General features: G+C 40.1%; 1 protein-coding gene across 4 annotated transcripts in view; it reads left to right on the top strand.

Annotated features, from left to right (window-relative positions):
- MYRIP (myosin VIIA and Rab interacting protein) overlaps positions 1–20,381 on the top strand; it is a 238,878-nt gene that overhangs the window by 100,619 nt on the left and 117,878 nt on the right. For all 4 annotated transcript variants that reach the window (XM_011357403.2, XM_023529072.1, XM_023529073.1 and 1 more), the window contains one exon: positions 3,776–3,997. In XM_011357403.2, coding sequence (XP_011355705.1) covers positions 3,776–3,997 — 222 coding nt within the window. The remainder of the gene's footprint in view (positions 1–3,775; positions 3,998–20,381) is intronic.

Genomic DNA, 20,381 nt, shown 5'->3' with positions numbered 1-20,381 from the left:
GATAAATCAGAGATAGTTCAGAAGGAGGGCATTCTACTCCTCCACAGAGCCTGTCGTTCAAAACACCCCATTTGCTTGGACAAACTCTGGAGGATTGGTACAGTTTTATTATTAGACACCTGGTGAGTTTTAAAATGCCGTTGGCATTTGAAGCTCTGTGTATCAGGAAACAAAACTCATAAAGCTCGAGTGATCCTGTGTATTGAGTTCACAGAGCCTTTTTGATCCCCAAAGACTTTCTTTACTGGATGTTTTATCCCATTTAATTTAGTGTCTCTGAAATATCAATAGAAGCTTGTCAATTTCTAAGGCTGTTCTTATATTGTTTACATATGTCAGAGCCATTGATAACTTAGCTCTTCTCCTGCTCTAAATCCGAAGGACTGGAAAAGAACATCTTCATGCCTTACGAGAGGAAAACAAAACAAAACAAAAAAACCCCTGTCCTGTTTCCCTGTAAACATTTTGTTCACCCAGATTCACAAATATAACATTTTACCCTATGGAATTATTAGGAGGCCTGATGTGGCCTCCCCTTTTAATGCTGGATTCAGCCTCCCTTTATTACCTAATGCTCAAGCAACAAATCAGTTTTGGGGACCGCCATGCAGAGCAGTAAGCCCTGCTCATATATTGGCAGATGCGTAAGCCAGCTCAGGGTACCTGGAAGCTAAAGCTGTAAACACTTTTTGAGTTGTCATTTTTATGATATGTCATCGTTAAGTGGAAAATGAGGTTATAAAACCATAAGTAGGCTTTCAATTCTAATAGCAGGATGAGGTGAGCTCGTGTGACACTTCTTTGTACTAAAAAGCACATTTAAAATACCAATAAAATTTAAGGTTTAACATAAGAAAGAGAAATATTTGCAAGTCATAAAACTGATAAGGGATTTGCATCCAGAATACACAAAGAACTCTTACAACACAACAATAAAAAGACAAATAACCTAATTTAAAAATCAACAAGAGATTTGAGTAGACTTCTCTCCAAAGAAGCTGTACAAGTGGCCGATAAGTACATGAAAAGATACTCAACATTATTCATTGTTAGGGAAACACAAATTAAAACCACAATCAGATACCACCTCACAGCCTCTAGGACAGCTATAATAGAAAAGGCAGACAATAACAAGTGATGGTGAAGACGTGGAGAATTTGGAATCTTCATATAAAATGGTGCAGTCATTGGGGACACAGTCTGGCTGTTTCTTAAAAGTTTCAATATAGCACTACCGTATGACCCAATAATTCCACTTCCAGAATTGAAAAGACATGTTCACACAAAAACTTGAACATGAATGTTATTAGAAGTATTATTCTTAATAGCCAAAAAGCAGAAACAACCCAGATGTCCAACAGTTGATGAATGGATAAATAAAATATGGTATAGCTAAAAATGGAATATTATTTGTCAATACAAAGGAATGAAGTGCTGATAGATGCTACAGCATGGATAAATCTTGAACACGTGCAAAGAAGGATGCCGGACACAAAAGGCCCAATATGGTGTGATTCCATTTATAGTAAATGTCCAGAATAGGCAAATTCATGGAAACAAAAGGTAGCTTGGTGGTTGGCAGAGACTGAGGGAGGCAGGCAGTGAGGAGTAACTGAATAAATATGGGGTTTCTTTCTGGGTTGATGAAAATGTTCTAGAATCAGATAGTGGTGGTGCTCACACAACTTTATGAGTATACAAAAAACTACCGAATCGTGCAATTTAATACAAGGGTAAGTTTTATGGTATGTGGAGTATATCTCAATTTTCTTCTAAGCTATGGGGAAAATTAAGAAAGGGGTATTCCTAGAAGTGAAGAGGGAATTTGAAACCAGAATGGTCAGCCTAGTCAAATGGGAGAAAACAGCAGGCCGTAGGCTCTGCTGGCTGGTGGTTGCAGTTTTCATTTCTGCATGGGGCCAGGATGTGGGCCTTGAGGCTTTGGAGGACAAGCAGCTAAAAATGAGATACCTGTATAAAAATCAAGATAAAAAGCTTAGGCCCAAATAAGCACTATTCAGAAAGAAAGGGGGACATGATTACAAATACAGCAAAAGTCTAAAAGTCATAAGAGGAATCTGTGAACCACTTTATGCCAATGCACTTGAAACTCTAAACAAAAATTTTCTAAGCTTCAGAATTAAAACAAAACACATAATATCCTGTTTTATAATTTGAAGGCAGCAGAAGGAGGGAAGGAAGGGAGAAGGTGGATAGATACATAAATAGCTCAGAGTAGTAGAATACAAGTAATTGTAACATTTTTCATCTTCGCTTATCTATGTCCTGATTAATTTACTCCTGTGCCTAATGTGTCAGGCAAGGGTGACTCCTATGTATGTAGCCATTGTTTACCATTTAGGTCATTGGTTTTGAGAATTTTCCTTTGGTCAGGCCAGCCATGAAGGATCCTGGAAAGAAAGAGAGGAGTCCGGAGGGAGCCTGGATGGGTAGAGATGGGACAGCAAGATGGCCAGTGACAGGGCCACGGGAGGAATCCCAAAGGCAGAGATGGCTGAGGACTTTAGCTCCATCTTCGGATTGTCTTCTCTGCCATGTCTCTTGTAAGGACACTTGTCATTGGATTTGGGGCCCACTGGGGTAATCCAGGATGATCTCATCTCAGGATCCTTTAATTATATCTCCAAAGACCCTTTTTCTAAATAAGGTAACCCTTCAGATTATGATGGATTAGGGCATGGACATATCTTTCTGGGGGGCCACTATTCAACAGCACTACAAGGGCTATTTGAATATGTATAAAACTCATGAGGGTAGAATAGGCCTTCTTATGCAAGACAGAAAACTCAGAAGTCATAAGAGAAAAGACTGACAGATTTAACTACAGAAAAATTAAACAACTCCAAGTGATGAAAGACATCATAAGCAAAGTTGAAAAGACAAGTGCAAAATAGGAGAAAATATTTGTCACATACATCGTAGATTTATCTAGGATGAGATGCTCAATCACAAACTTGGTACAGAAGAAATAAATTATTTTTCTGTTACTATTTGTGGGCATCCATTTTTCTAGCAGCAAAAACCACACAAATTTGTGTCAGAGTAACTCGGTTCTAGATAACTCAGTCTGCTTGGGGTGTATCCTTGCCTCTCAGGGTCCCCCATTTTCTTCTCACCAAGTATAGACAGGAGTGCATGCAATGTCATGTTTTGCATTAATATGGCTGCCATTGTGCCCTGTATGACCATGAACTCTTTGGAAGAAAGGGGTTGTCTTTTATTCAACTCTGAATTGCCAGTGCCTAGGATTTGCCCATCACCCAGAGAATCTCTATTGACTCACATTGATTTGAAAGCTTTTAAAATCCCTGGGTGCATCCATTTCCAGGAACGTTAAATCAGGCCAGGACTGCATTGATCATTTTCCCAGCAGGGCTGTTGTGAGGATTAATGTTTTAACATAATAACATGAGCTCCTGCTCCTTTAAAAAGGTGTTAATTAAGTTAAAGGTTTTCTTTTTCTAAGATGTGCTTAGTTTTATAATAAGATGTATCTCTACGTAGTGTCTGAAATATAAGTAGTAAGGTTTTCATGCTTTCTCACAGAAAATATGGCATATGGAAGTACACAGAATTAATCCACCTTTGGGGGTTCCTCTCTGGATATTATGTCGAGCGATTGATTTTTCTGAGTTTCATCGTTGTACGGAAAGACCCTCAATGCGGCTCATCCTGTGGAAAGGCTGAGGGGGTGGGGAGATGCCCGGGAGAGCCCCCTAACCCTTTATCCTCTCTCCTCCTCACCCTCTCCCAGCGAGCTGAAGCAGAAGCTGGACGAAGAAGGCAGCAAGTGCAGCATCCTCTCGAAGCACCAGAAGTTCGTGGAGCACTGCTGCATGCGCTGCTGCTCGCCCTTCACCTTCCTCGTCAACAGCAAGCGCCGCTGTGGGGACTGCGCGTTCAACGTCTGCAAGAGCTGCTGCTCCTACCAGAAGCACGAGAAGGTCTGGGTCTGCTGCGTCTGCCAGCAAGCCAGGTGAGTGGCACCCATCTTCCTGCAACAAGTAGGACCAGCAGCGATTGATCAGCCCAGAGTGCCGACTGCAGTGAAGAGACTACCAAGGTGAGGACGGGAGGGCTGCGCGTCTCATCTGGTCTCAGCTTTTCGTTCATTCATTTCATAAGTAACGTTACATTCTTAGGAATTGTGGTGGATGCAGGAAACATGATGGTGAATCAGGCAGATTGTTTAGGGAGGGTGGTGTCAGGATGTATGAGTGTCGATCCCACTATGTGCTGACACATGCCTGACCAACTCACCCATCAGCTGTGGGAACATAGAGCAAGGAGTCACTAGCTCTAGAGTTTGGAGAAACCTTCATAGAGGATAAGAAATAAAGGCAGATGATAAAGATTTAAAAAATAGTTAAAAATGTGAAAGGGGAGATGATGATCTCCATGTGAAGGAAATGGCTAGCGGTGAGTTTCACAGAGACACACACTGATATTCTTCCCCAGCGATGACTCTTGCAGTGACATGTAGAGTTGGTCAGGTTATGTGAAGAATTCGGGTTTGATTTTCAAGGTTGTGTGAAATCATTGAAAATCGCAGTTGACAATCATTGCAATAGCAGTGATTAAGATATGCTAGCCTTTACTGTCCAATATATTCACCACGCACGGAAGGGAACATTAATACCTACACGATCTTCTTTCAATTTTTTCTATTCCTCTTCTCCATGGATCAGAAAAAAATCTCCAAATTTACTAAGCAGTTAATAGCAATAAAGCATTCAGTCTCAGCCTCTGGACTCCACATCTACTCAGAGTTGTGTGTGTGAGTCATTATCAGTTACAATGAAATGACATGTCATTTTCATCAAACAGCAGTAATGTTAAGTGACGACTATACTAGCTCAGGATCGCATCACTTACTGTCTCTAGGAGTAGCCAGATATTGAAAACTAAGTTGTAAAAGGGGCAGCAAATGGCTCCTAAGGCTATTTTTTAAATTTCCCTTTCCCATTTCTAGCCACTTAATGAGGAGGCAGGAGGCTTAGGTAATCCCATTTAACTTAATCTGGCATCATTTCTGTGTGAACATTGCATGACAACTCTCTGAGTCTCAAAGTAGGCCATCAGAAAATAATAGACCATACATAGAAGGATACCTGGAAAGACATCCAAAAAGTGAATATATATCTATTCCAATTTTTTTAAGAAAGAGGAGGGTTATTGAGAAGTCTTCCACACTCAGTGTGTCTAGCGTATCTATATAGAGCACACCTAAACTTTAATCAAAATTGGCAGAAAGCAGTTGCTGAGGAGAAGGTGGGAATCTTGTTGTTTCAATCTTGTATGGTGTCTCGTAACGGCATCTCAGAAGTCTTGGGATTATTATTGTCTCAAATCAAAAGGTATGGAAAAGTTGAATTCATTTCCTGTCTTTCCATATTATTCAAGTCCATCGTTAGAACCTGACCAGGAAAAAAATCATGACACTTGTGGTAGGTTTTTGCTTCCTGAAATTTTGCTATGGCCCAATTTGACAGAGAAGTGTGTCTGGGTCAAAGTACCTCAGATGTACGGCCTGAAGGATACCTCAGAAGATTCTATTTTGCATATTTATTAGCAAGCTGTATCACCCCTCAGCATTACATAAGAGACACAGCAAAATTCACTGTGCAAAAACATTTAAGGAATATTTTGACTTGAATCAAGTATAGAAATTTTCAGATAAATAACAACTTTTAAAACCTGCCCAATTTCTTGAAACAAAAAAAAATAGTTTACAACAGATTGTTTAGACTTTAAATACAGATTTCCCCTGGCCAAGCAGGTGTCATACTAGGGGACAGCATTGTGAGGCATTCTGCTGTCATCTACCTGGTCCATCAACTCCTCTGCCCCTCGTACAATCCAAAATTCACCTCTTGGTTTAGAAGTGATTTGCTTTGGGTATCAATTAGTCTTCAAGATGTTCTTTCAGCATGTTCATATTCAAGCAATTGGATTTTTAAAACCTTGTGTATGTCAGATTCCATGAAAAACACATAGTATGTGTGTGTGCGTGCGCACGTGTGCGAAATCTCAGTAAAACAGTTGATGGCAGCTCTGTGAAGTTACAGAGATGCCCATTTTTGTGAAGCAACTTTCAAACCCACGTTTCACTCCCATCTGCCCACAATGTACTTTTCCCTTCCTATGAAAATTAGTCTTGTTTTTGCTGCGTCGGTTTAATTCCCAGTTGTCCATCCAGTGGCTACCGTAGGCATGTTTTTGAGATACTGTGGAGCCATGAATAATTATAATAATAAAAATTCTTACCCACAAAAAAAAATTTAAGGAGCTAGGAGTTGAAAGTAGACATTCATGCAAAAATATTAACAAATTGCACTGGAAGCAAATAACTGTATTAAGCACCTGGGCCTGTCTGTGGTGTAGTTCAGAGTGACTCCCGTCAGAAATGTAGGGTTCGTCAGGTGGGACCCAGATAGTGTCTAGTCACTGTAAACATGGTGTTATCTGTAGCTGCACATTTCTTCTTTTTCATCGCAATGAAAAAGAGCCTATATGTCTTGGTGTTCTGTTCGGTTATTTATTATAATAAAAGCATCTTAATTTTAAACGAAAATTCCCCTTTAATTGTCATTGCTATAATTATGATCATATAGTTAGTTCTTCGTTCATTCTTTTGCTTGTATGTTTTGCATTAAAATGTATTTCTGTTGTCAGTGTTAGTTTAAAAATTTTAACTTGGGGGGGGTTAACAGATGAATTGATTATAGAATGAACGATGGCTTACTTATTTGGGAAGTTATATAGCCAATGGGATACTACTGAACCATTTACTTTGTCATTTTTTTACTATCCATAAATTTATCTTCTTGGCAATTTATAGTACAGATTCATTCAAACATTATCAATAAAGACATATAGTAGTTGCATTTTAAGGTCTTCAGCAGGAAACAAAACTTTGAGAACAAACCCGGCCCATACATATCAGCCATTATCATTTGCAGTCAAATCGATTCAAGAATGATGATCCTACTTTCTTTGGGGACAAATTGGCTTCCTAGTCTTTTGCTTCGTTATAAAAATTGTTCTCTCTGATTTTTGTCGTTTTGTGCTATTATTTTTAACACAGACCAATTTGGGAGATTGTTATCAGGAAATGAGATAAAAAATTTGCTTGGAACTGAAATCAAAACACATCTCATTATGCCTGTGGCATTTGCTTTGATTTTTCTGAGACAATTTAAGGCTTGATTTCTTTGCACTTGGAGTTTAAAACTTGGATATCTTATCCCTTATCTCTTGGTGTTCACAAATAAATTCATAAATTCGTAAATACTGCCCTTTTGGTATAAACTCTATGGGATGTTTTAGAGATACCCAATGGTCATGCAATACACCTAAAAAAGATATAACATTAAAACATTATCACAGTGGGATAAGGACATTCACAGGTTAACAAATATGTGGGAAAATATTAAACCTCACTAGAAAGCAAGGGAGTAGAGTTTGTGTTTCAAGTAGCTATTTAGTGATTTTTTTCATCATTCTGTTCAATGTTGACAAGGGTAGATTGAAAAAGGCACTCCCATTCATTGCTGGTGAAGTCTAAAGGGTCATAACCTTCTACCAACACGTGTCAGGAGCTTTCAGCATGTCCAAACCCTTTTACCCCATAATTTCATTTTTGAAAACCTAGACCTAAAGAGGCAACAGATTTTTAAAAAATTATTTATTTAAATTAGTTTCAAGTGTACAGTACGTTAGACATCTATATAGTTCAACGATCTATATAGTAAAACGATCCCCCCAATTGCTCCCTCCCTCCCCTGGCCCTCCACTTAGCAATCATATTAATGCTAACTGCATTCCCTCTGCCATGCTCCCTGTGCCCAACTATCAACTACTAATTTGTACTACTTTAACCCTTCACCCCATTCTCTCAGCCCCCCAACTCCCCTCCCCTCTGTCTGTCACCAAATTGTCCACGATAGTTGTGTCTGTTTTTGATTAGTTTGTTCTTTTTGTTCCTTAGATTCTGCATATAAGTGAAATCATATGGTACTTTTTAAAAGCTGTACAAAAATGAGGTACTGAATTATTCGTAATATAAAAAAAAAAAACAAACAAATAATCTAAATGCCCAACAATAGAACACTGGAAGTAAATTAGGGCATATTTAACTTGACAGAATATGATGAGACCTTTAAAATAATGTATATATGGTATTAACATGGGTAAATTCTTCTATTAAAATGTTAGATTAAAACTGCAATGCAAAATATATAGTCACTATGTAATCAAGAAAATATAGGAAAAAAACTGAAAGGAAATACACAATGCTGTTAACAATAATTGTTCTTTGAGAGGTAGGCTATGGATAATTTTTCTCTTAACTCTTTATTTTCCATTTACTTTTCAAGTTTTCCACATTTTGCATGTGTGCTTTTATAACCAGGTATAAATAAAACAAAAATAAAGAAATCTAGGACTTGCTCCTTTCTTGCCTCTTCATTCTAGAATCCCCTCCCCCAACATCATCCAGTGTGGCTCTATCCCCAAACAGCCCCCCTGCTTTATGCCACAGAGTTAAAATCACCCAGTTTCCTAGGGAAAATAGAGCCATTGAAGGGGACTTGTATTTTGAAGCCCCAATTAGTGGGCAATTTCTGTTCTAGATACTAGCCTGTCTATAACAGATCTCCATAGAGACTGGGACCGAGGTACTCAGTCTATTCATTGTCAGAGTGACCTGAATCATAAGGCAGATGGGATTCTTTAAAATTTGAATTGATGGGACTTCTTTAAAATTTAAATTGCCCCCAGTGGAAGCTAAGCATCTATTTTCTGTTCACTAATTTTTTACTGTCAATAGATTAAATAACAAATGAATATATCAGGAGTGCCTGCTAAGGACATGGAATTGATTTGCCTTTTCAGATGAGTTATTTCATCTAATCCTTATAAGAACTCTGCAGGGGACAAGAGATTAGCTTCATTTTTGAGCCAGGAAAGCCTGAAACTCAGATTGACTATGTGGCTAGCCAAGGTTACCTTGTCAATTCCAAGTTCAGGAATCTTCCCGGGAATACAGCCTGGGCCTCTGGGCTCCTTATCTTCAGCTGCCTGGTAGGCTTCCTCACTCAGCCACCTACCTGGACCCTAGTTTTGAGTCTGTAGAGCAGTGGACAGCCTGTGGAGATTTCTTTTCCTCTTGAAAACTCTGTGTGTCTACAGGCAGTTAACTGCACACTTGCATTTTCTGTGTAGCCATAGCAGTGAGAACAGACTGAGACACAGGAATGAACATAGGGAAGGAGGACAAGGTGCGATGGCCTCACAGTCCATGCCACCACGTCAGACATTGGCACCACCCCCTTTCCCTTAGCACTCTGGGCTCCTTACAGTCCATCTTACCTGAGGCCTTTCAACTCTAACATTTATCCTGTCTGGACCACAGGGTAAAAGTAGGCGATGTATCCATTGAATGACTGAATTCCTGAAGCCTGTGTATTTAGAAAAGGTACAGACTATGACAGTGTGTGACACTGCATATTAGGAGCATGAATTAAATCTTTGAGATATTTTAGTAAAACATTGGCCTCTTGACACATCTTTTAATAGGTTTAGAAAAAGAAGAAGAAAGCTTTACCTTGACATACAAAGTTTAATAGGCTCCAGATGAACTCTTCGGTGTTCTCAGTGCCTGAGCATTTAGGACACACTTTTAGGCTATCAACCATAAGTTTTTATTAATGTGAGTTTGTTTGCATAAGGAGCTGTGATGGCTAATTTTATATGTCAGCTTAGTTGGGCCATGCTATCCAGATACTTGGTCAAACACTAGTCTAGACATTGCCGTGAAGATATTTTTTAGATGAAATTAACATTTAAATTAGTGGACTTCGAGTAAAGCAGATTATCCTCCACAATATAGGTGATCCCCGTCCAATCAGTTGAAGGCTTTAAGAGAAAAAAGACAGATTTCCCCAAGCAAGAGAGAGTACTGCCATCATACTGTTTTGGACTCAAGCTATAGTATCAGCTCTTCCCTGGGTCTCTGGCCTCCCTTGAAGATTTTTGACTTGCCAGCCTCTGACACTGTGAGCCAATTTCTTAAAATATCTCCAGATAGATAAATGGATGGATGGATGGATGGATGGATGGATGGATGGATGGATGGATGGATGAATGGATGGTCAGACGGGTGGTGGATGGATGGGCAGACAGACAGACAGACAGGCATAATCTATTGGCATTTTCACAGGACAGCAGGGTCTGACAGCAGAAACTGCTAACCCAGTGGTTTCTCTACATCTAGACATTAGCAGAGACTGCAAAGATGAAGCACCATCAGTGACTTCTCATGAGACTTCCCTAGGACTCCATGAAAGACCCAAGTGACACATTGGGGTGGAGACTGAGGTCCTGCTTTGTCCAGGTGGAGGCACAGAACCAGTAACATTGGAATTGTTATTAAGGTTGCTGTGTATGTGTATTTTCCCATCGGTTGGTGGCACTTGGGGAAATTCAGGGTGCAATAGTAAAGAAAATGTGGACTTGGGCAAAGCAGAGAGAAAAGAAAATTTAGGAGATTGAAAAATTGGAGGATGGACCACCCCAGGCAATAGATGGGCCCATGAACCAAACAGTGCCAACTTGGTTCTCTCTGAGAATTTGAATCCTGAGTGGAGACATGTTAATCGAGGACAGTTAGAGCTGATTCATCCTGACATAGGTGACAAAACGTCAGCCACGGATGATGTTCCTGATCCCTTATCCTGCCACCTCATGTCTTAGATATTCAGATTTTCCCCCAATTCTTTAAGCCACTAGATAATTCCATTAAATTACCTTTTCACAGTAGTTATCTAGAGTTCATTTCTGCTGCTTAAAACAGAACCTAAAGAACCATCACTGAAATAGGAGAGATTATGCAATCGGAGCTGAAAGATAGAACATTTAGACCCAAATGGTGCAGAGGCAGGTGACCATCCTGATATAGGACTGAGAAGGGAAAATTGTGATTTCTTACGTGTTTTCTAATCTTCCACACCTAAATGCGTTGTCTCGAAATTGGCAGGCCTACCCAATAATTAAGCATAACCTGCAAGAAAAAGAGTTCATGAGTTTCCAATTTTCTTAAAATCCCTGGTGCATAGCAGACAGAAAGGGCTTCGGCTACAGCATTAATTAAATGTGCACTACAAAGAGAAGACTAACCCTGCAGGAATGAAAGGGGCTGGAGAATGTAAGCAACGTCTGTGTAAAGACCAGGAGCAGGGCAAACACTTTATGGTACCCTAACATTTGGAAAGTGACTCCTAGTGTAGCTCAGGTGATGTCTGCTTCTCTGCATTCAACCAAATTAAAGGAGGATCTAAATGACCACTAACCGAGAGACGGTCATGGGGTTGGGGAGCACGGCATAGGGAATGTAGTCAGCAGTCATGTAATGGCTATGTGTAGAGCCAGAGGGGTGGTAGAGTTAGTTGGGTGATCGTTTCATAAACTATATAAGTGTCTAACCAATGTACTATATACTTGAAAGTAATAATAAAATAAAATAAATCACTTGAAAAAGCTCTCACTAAAAATAAGTAAAATATACAAATTAAGGTAAAACAAAGCGTTTATTTGAATTATGAACTAAGACGAAAACAGAACTAATTTGCATGTAAAAAAGTGGCCACTAAAAATAATGTTGGATCATAGATTGCTATGTGATTTTTGGCATATGACTTAGATGGAGCTCAAAGCTGAAAGACATTACTATTAAAACTTGCTTCTGTTCCCATCTATCGGAACGTTTCCTCAGGCCTTGCATTTTTTTTTTTTTAAAAAAGAATAAAAATAGTGCTGAACACTATCTCTTAGTAATAAATAATATTCATTTATGCATAAAGGAACCAATGTAAGAGCCATCTCATTGCAAGATATATTTCCAATAAATATCTGTGTTTTGTTACTGTTTATCAGACTTTTAATATATTTCTGTTTCGATCAATTGTGCCTTAATAATCAAAACTGATAACTCAAGCCAAGATAAATATTTTGACACTTTGAGCTTCATGCCTCAAAATTTATTAAATTCAATTTATTACACAGATTTCTGTGACAAAAATAATAACAGAGTGGTAGATTTTAAAAAAGCGAAACAAAATATATGACGTTGAAATAAAATTCTATGAGAGAATGGGATAAAAATATCTGTTCAAGCAGAAAACTGAAAAATGTTAATTATTACAACTGTTGAAGGAGTCGGCAAACTGTGGCCCACAGACCAAATCTGGCTTGTCACCTGTTTTTATAAAAAATTTTATTGGGACACAGCCATGTCCACGCATTTACATACTGTCTCTGGCTGCATTCAACTAAAACAGCAGATTTGAGTAATTATAGCACAGACTGTATAGCCCACAGACCGAAAAATATTTACTATCTGGCCATTTACAAAAAAAGTTTGCCAACCCCTAGCTTAGACCAATCATGGGCCATCACCTAGATTTCAGCCCATTGAAGATACTGGGACACTTTAGCCAGGACAATGGGAGAATGGATGTGATGGCAACCATCAGTGTGTCTGCCATAATTGAATACCTGGGGATTTTAGTAGTGACAAGACATCACACAGGCCAGCAGCGCCTTTCCTGTTAATTGGCTGTGGAACTGTGGACCAAGGAACCCCACTGAGAGGGCCATACTTTCTGGCCTTGGAACACTGAGGATGTTTAAGAAATTATGGATTCTTTGGCACTATTTTCTTTTAAAAATGACCGGTTTAGTAGATGTCATCATCAGTTTTGCTCATTGACATGGTAGGAAAAAAATGCCAATTTTTTTTACAACCACTTTAGACCGGTATTTAGATTTTTGTACTCAAATCTTATGGCCATTGAGCATTTCCCAGCATCACCTTTCAGCATATAATTAACTGAGTACATACTCACCAACTATGTCAGTGCTTGATATGTCTTAGTGACATTAAGATAAAAATAACTCCTGAAAATATAGAGAGCTTCTGTGCTAAATATGCTGCAAATAGCTTTAAAGCTTTAGGGGAAAAAAAATAAATTAAAAAAGAGGTTTTATCTTTTGGCCAAATACTGAAATAAAGGAGGCTATCAAAAAGAAAACAAACTGCTGTCATAGAGAATTTAGACTCTAATTGATGATATGTTTACATTAAGAGAGAAAATCAATAGAAAATGTTTTTTAAAATGGACCCAGTAGTCAAATAGTTTGTCATCATCAAAAGTCGAAAACGTAAAAAGCACCTACCTCGGACGTTGGGATGGAACATGTCCACCTCTCTAGTTTGCCTTCCTTTACCAGCCACACTAGACCAAGGACATAACAAGGCCTTACAAAAGATGATCTCCATCATAATAGTGCTTTTCCTCTCCATAGTGCTTCTCTGTTTTCAACTGTCTTTGTTGAGAACTCACATCCAGAGCTAACCGACCTTGTAAAATTGCCTCTTACTAGGAGAAAACAGCTCCTGTGGTCAGGCCAGTGTCTAGCAACAAGTGTCATCTGGAAGTCCCAGAATAGATTTCACTTTCAACGTTAGCTGGGGGTTCTCTTTAACTTGATCACATGGAAACAAGAGAATTAATTGAGAACGACTGAAGCCATGCTATGGACTAAACCATATACGATAAACAGAAACATCATTTAACAAATACAGAACAATGTACACTTGGGTTCTGATGCCAGCGTCTAATCCTTTCCGACCGAGGAAGTGGTGAAAGCTTAGCCAGTCCCCATCTCTGTCACCTTTCATCTTCTTGGTTCTTGGTTTGGCCACATTTTCTCTTCAATCCTTCTGGACCCGCACGAGTGTTTCATTAATCCAGAGTTTTCGCAACCACTTTAGACCACAGCCCTTCTGCAGTTGCTGGGATTTCGTAGTTTAGAGACAGTGTCTTTGATAGAAGTGACTCTAAAGGTTCAGGCTCTGCTGCTTCTAACTGGCATCTGCTCAGTTCGTGGATACCTGAGCTCACCCAGCATTCCTTGCGGCTAAAGCTTGTTTGGGTCCCGAAAATGCCGTCTTGTACTCTGCGTGCCGTCTGCAGGCGCCTCGTGGTTTGCAGTTTTCAGTAGCACCAAACATTTAGCTTGGGCTTTTCATTTAAGGAAGTGAACAGTTTCTAAAGCAAGTGAAACTGAAAATACATAACCTTGACTCAATTGATCCTGGCCAATCTAGGCGGGAGCAGTCTCGTTTCCCATAAATGAGATCAAGGTCGAGAGGCTTGAGGGTCTCACCCCAGTTCACATGCTTGCAGGATGAACTTGGTGGATGAAGGCTTAGCAGCCATTCTTGAGTTTCTGAAAGACAGGATTCAGCAGAGGGATCAGCTCTTGGCACATAATAAGCCACCAGTTATTGGTGGTTGGAATTATGAAAGAATAGAACTCAGTCCTGAACTCCAAAATCCTTGAACCAGTACTGTACCAGGCTGTGCGATGAGAAATAGCCATGCCTGTCAGAGGTCAGTTTTCTTCGGAAGCATCATATCACTAGGAGTGAGACAATGGGTTAACTTCAGTTTGGGGAGCAGTTGTTGGAGAAGTCTTTGAGCAATACCTGGGAATCAGATAGACAAGGAGAAGCGGGAGAGTTAACATTTGGGAATTTCCCATTCAAAAACATTTGTTCCAAATAAACTTAACGTCTATTATGTTTGCCAGGCATTGTTCTTCGTGCTGGTCCAGGATATGGCAATTAATAATACAGGGGCCTTGACCTCAAAGAGCTTACAGTTGAGTAATTGGGGTGGGGATGGAGTAACCAAAATGTATAAGCGTGCAATTACAATGTAATCAATTGCATAAGTACTAGAGTTCCTGTATAAAAGGTGTGGCTGGAAAAGAAACGACCGTCAATTCTGGCCTGAGAAGTCCAGGAAAGCCCTAGAGAGGTCAGGACACTTACAAAGAGTCTTGGAGGATAAGGAGAGCACCAGAAAGCTGGGTGGTAGGCAGGGGAGGATGTTCTCAATCAGGGTGAACCTACACTGGTTGCATGAGGGCAATTATCAAACAGCGAAAATATCTACAGGTCACTTTTTTCAAATTATATTTTCAACAAAGAAAAGCATTATCTGCAACTATATTGCATTTCCTTTTGTTATTCTCCCCTAACTAAAGGTTTTGGTTTTTTTTTTTTTTTCTTCCTTTCTTTCTTCATTCTTCTAGGCGAGGGGACTGGGTTTGTGGTTCATGTTCCAGAGACAGCATGACAGGCATGACCTGCACTGTCTGACTGGGATGCTTCAGTGCTGGATACAGGTTGAGCATGGCACAGTGGCACCAGAATTCTGCTATGGGCCAGAAAAGCAAACTGAAAGCTGTGCCTTGGATGGAGAGCATCTGAAAGGGTGATGGAGAATGTGGCAAAGCACTGGGGACTGAGGGGTGAGGGACAATATGTAGCGAAGTGAGGATATTAAATCCTCTGCCAACAAGTGCACCTCTGCTCCATCTGCAGCCCTGCGAACTGTGAGGAAGTTAGAGGATATTTTCCTGGGTCCTACATCCGCAAAGATGGGCATGGGGGTCAGAGCAGAGCCCTTCCGTCTTCCTGCACCCGTGCCCAGGTGGTATGTGGTGAGCTCTGAAGGTTGTGCAGAGCAGGAGCAGGCCATGGGCCAGGCCCAGCCGTGGTGCTGGGAAGGAGTGGCCGCCTGGGAAGGGCTTACTCCCGGTCAGTGCCCGCATGACCAAGTGTGATCCAACGGATCAGCAATTAAGAGTTTTGTTTTCTTGGGTCTAATGCTAGATCTTGGATCTCCCCAGAAGCCAGTAAGACTGTAGTTGTTCATTGGTGCGCTAGGTGGGGTGGACCAGAGCTTGAAACCCCTTGAGAAGTCGAGGAAGCTAAGGTGCGGGTTGCTTCCAGGATGTCTGGGGAGGGAGCAGCAGGTCAGGGCAGGGAGTGGCCTCTGGCTCTTTGGACAGCATCCGTGGTTCTTTGGAGATCACCCTCAGTGTTTCCAGAAACTGCCCGGGCATTCTTTCTGCTGCCTGGGATATAACTCTACATGAATATAGATGGTAGGGCAGTGTGGTGCTTCCTTTGCCACCACCACACGTATCTTGTGATTCAGTTCCCTCTTGACAGTGTTTATGCTACATTTTGAAATTCACTATCAGTTTTTTCCTGACAGAGAAGATGGACTCACTTTTCAGTTCGGTACCTGTTGACATTAAACCTTTGGCTTCAGGTGGGAGGCCTGCACTGTCCTTGAAATCCTGAAGCACAGTAAGAACCTTTTATGTTGTCTGTCCTCCCAGTCTTCCCCACCCCAGATCCTTTGAGCTCATGTTTTCCTTTCTTCAGCGCATATGGCCATTGTCCTAGCTGCCGTAGGGGCAAGCTTTATTTAGAGAGCGTTTTATGTAACAACCCACTTACATAACACTGTGTGCTAGGCTGTGCTCTAGGAATATTATAAATATTAACTTTTAATATTCATAATGGCAGTATAAAGTAGGTTCTGTTATTTTTCCCATTTTACATATAGGGAAACTTAGGCATGAAGATGCTAAATAACTTAGGTTAAATACATTAGTTTTCATTGAACGGCTTTGGTTCAATAAATGGTATTGGATGGGCTGAAAAACTGTAGCACATCATAAAATGAAGCAGGTTGGGTACCTTACTGAAATCAGTCAGTCTGCATGGTGCGTTGGAAATAGCACAGACTCTGTAATTACATAAGAGTTCAAATCCACCACTCACTGTGCAAAAAGGGTAGAGATAATAACGCCCGCCTCTTAGAGTTGTTTGGAAAATTAAATTGAGAGAACCTGCTTCAGTGCCTAGCACTTAGGCATATGTCGGTTACTGTTATTACTGCTCTGTTGATGTCATGATCATAGCATTGCTGGCTTCTCTAGGGACCATGAGGAGCAGCCTGTGGAGCACACTGGTACTGACCTCCCCACTCCCAGCCCTCATTTCCCTCCTCTTCCCACCCTCATGCCTGACTCCTTATCTACTAGATTCTGGTGAGCTCTGGATGCACAGGAAGAGCCTCAATTAAGATTTCAGATAAGACTAAACAAAGTCTATGCAACAGGCTGCCTGGAGCCAGAGATCCTCGCATTTTCCTTTAGCCTGACTCATCTCAACAGGCTTGTTACTGGGATTGCATGCTCGGGCTAAGGCAGCTGATCTTTCAACAGGCTGAAGTTCACAGAAGGACGATTGAAAAATATAACACAGCAGAGATGCTGAGTGGAATGGAATAGCAATATATGGTTATCTAGGCAGGTTCTGTGTGTCATCCACTCATTAGTGAAGAAAAAGATGCTGACCAATGAGCATAGTCATCATGTGCCTTGGGGACTCCCAACAAGTCCTGCTCAGGGACCCCAGGGACTCCTCTCAGCCATCCTTATCCTATAATTCATGCCTTCCCCAGCATGGTGGTACACACGTGGAGTGATGGTGCCTAAAATATACTATCGAAAAGGAGATGATCATATATACACTGAAGCCTTGTTTAATGGGAAACCTAGAACTTCATCTGTTGGCAGCCCCTCCCAGAGGAAGGGGTTGGGCTTTGTGATCTCTTGAGGTTCTTTTCCATCCTATATTCATTCATTAAATCCATGTGGTCTGCATCAGACCTGAGTTCGAGTCCTGTACTGACCACTTATTTGCCATATGATCCTGGGCAAGTTTTTCAACCTTTTTGAGTTTAGGAATAACAAAACAATCCTCAAAAGGGTTATTATAGATAAAAAGAGAGATAAGGTAGGCAAATCACTTAGCAATGCCTAGTCACAATAACTAGTAGCTATTATGTTGTTGTTTTCATTTTGAGGTTATTAAATAGTTATTTCCTTTACTTTATAAAATATTCAGCACAGTATTATTGCCTATGAGCATAAAGGCATTTTCTCAATTTATAGTGCTGCTTTTTTTAGCACAGTAAAAATAATTTAATTTTGATACTTGATTCCCATAGTTTCTTTCCTAGCATTGACCCAAGGCAATTGAAGAGATCATCACTTGGGAATCAACAAATGAGGAGACATGTGCATCTTCTGAATGATTTCCTAGGATCACTCAGGGAATGTTTGAGGATATTAAGACTCAAATCATGATTTAATAACCTTAAGTGTGTATTACGTTAAATTTTGCCCCTATGCACTAAAAGATGTGCACAGCAGATTTCAGCTTCAGTACCAACATCAGGTAAAAATTATTTGTACTCTGTCACAGTATACATCTCATAGTTTTTCTGTTCTTTCATTACTGGAGAATTCATTTTTACCTTTTTCTTGTTTGAAGCCTGAATGCCTATAGATATGTCTTATGTTGATTATTCAGTACTTAATTCCCTTAAACTCAGTGTGTGTGTCCTTTAATCTATAATTAAGATCTTCCTGTATTTAGGGAAAACTATTTTCTATTTCTATAATCTCAAATGTGAGTGGGCATCAGCATCACCTAAAGAGCTTATGAAAACAAATTGCTAGGCCTAAACCCAGGGTTTCTGATTCAGTAGGCCTTGGAAGGGCTTACTAAAATTTGTATTTATAGTAAATTCCCAAGGGCCAAGGATCACACGTCGAGAACCACTTTTCTAAAACATCATTACATATTGATTTCCTATTGATTTAATGTTTCTCTTTTTCAGGGACACCAATTATGCAAATAGTAGACCTCCTTTATGCGCCTTCCACCTTCCTGATGCTATCTCCAGCCCTTCTAACTCTTTGTCCTTCTCCTTTTCACGTTGCTTAATTTTCTCGAGTTGCTTAATTATCTTCTGCGTCCTTGAAAGGATCTTCAGCAATGTCTCTTCTCTCTTTTGCCACCACTCATGTTCACTTTCATTTCTATAATTGTGGTTTTTGTTTTATTTCTTTCCTGAATACTGCTGTCTCACTTTTTACCTATTTCTGCTGTTGCATATTCTCTTCTTTGGAACTTTTTTCCTTCTGGTCCGAATTCTTTGTCTGGCTATTGTTTATGATGTTCTTGTTTCTACTTTTTGTTTTCAGGTGTCTTTACAAAAATCATGTGATGGTTTCTTTGAAGTATTTCACTTTTTTGAATGAAGAGCATTCTCCCTGGATCCACGCTTTGTAGAATATTTATGCGGCAAAGGTGCCTGAAAAAAGTCTAAGTAGAATAGTAATTAACCTGAAATTTTGGTCTGCTGCCACAGCACACTTTCTCAAGGGCTCACAGTGAGTGTGTGTGTGTGTGTGTGTGTGTGTGTGTGTGTGTGTGTGTGTCTGTGTCTGTGCATGCATGAGTTGTTGACATTTACTTTTCTAGTTGTCTAAGAGTAGAGTCTCTTGGGAAGTTTGCCACCTGTACTTTCTCCTTATCCTGCCATAGTGACTAGCCTGCTTATTTTCAACATGGCTCCCTGTGTGTTACCTTATTCAACTGCCCCTATCTTGCCAATCATGCTATAAAATATGCCAGGAGGCTCTCATATTCCAAGGAGTACCTTGGCTTTGCTGAGATTACTACTGACCTCTAGTACCTGGGACCAGGAATCTTTCAGTATGTGGGACAATTACAGGTCAAGAAGAGCTATTCCCTCCCGTATACCTGGAGGGTCCTGGTAAGCAACGGACGTCAACTGTAGTGAGTGGGTTTTCCCTCAGCAGAGAAGAGGGGGAGGGGCTTCCAAGTCAGGATGGATACTGTACTCAGAATGAATGATAGGCTGTATTTCTATGTAGACAGACCCAGTTAGCTCTGTTGTGAAGGGGGCTAGTTCCCATATAGCCTAACTCCTCCTCTTCCTGACATCCCCTAGACACCCTGAAACAAGGCCAAGACATAGTGATAACAATGTCAATGCTAACATTCACGGAGTGCTTAGCAGGAGCCAGGTGTGGTGAATAAGTCACCCATGACCCTCTCACTTAAGTAGAGTTATCTTCATCTCTATATATTATGACCTATATAAACCTGTATTTTACATGGTGATCATCATGGTAATGCCTAATTTTTATATGCTGCTATTTTACTTAAATATATCAATTCTAATCTACATTTTGATATAATATTCAGAGTTGAATGCCTATTTAATAGTCTATTATGATATTTTAACACAGTTATTAACCCATTTTTGTGATTTGGAACATCAACATTTCCTTTCCTAATTTTATTTAGTAACCACAGACAATGCTTCCATGAGCATCTTTACACAGATGTCTTTTTGCTTCTGGTTATTTTCTTAAGAAAAATCTCTAGGAGTAAAACTCTTGGCTCAAAGGCTGTGTATGAGTTTTTGACTCTTCTTAAATAGTACTGGTATTGCTTTCTCACAGAATTGATGAACTTATTCTGACATCAGCCATAAACATCGAGCTCAGCACAAACTCCAATGTCAGGCTCTCTCATTTTTAACATTCTT

Source organism: Pteropus vampyrus, unplaced genomic scaffold (assembly GCF_000151845.1).
Source record: "Pteropus vampyrus isolate Shadow unplaced genomic scaffold, Pvam_2.0 Scaffold35, whole genome shotgun sequence".
In the NCBI taxonomy this organism is placed as follows: domain Eukaryota; kingdom Metazoa; phylum Chordata; class Mammalia; order Chiroptera; family Pteropodidae; genus Pteropus; species Pteropus vampyrus.
The sequence above is the reverse complement of the archived record's forward strand: the minus strand, read 5'-3'. Positions and strand labels throughout refer to the sequence as shown.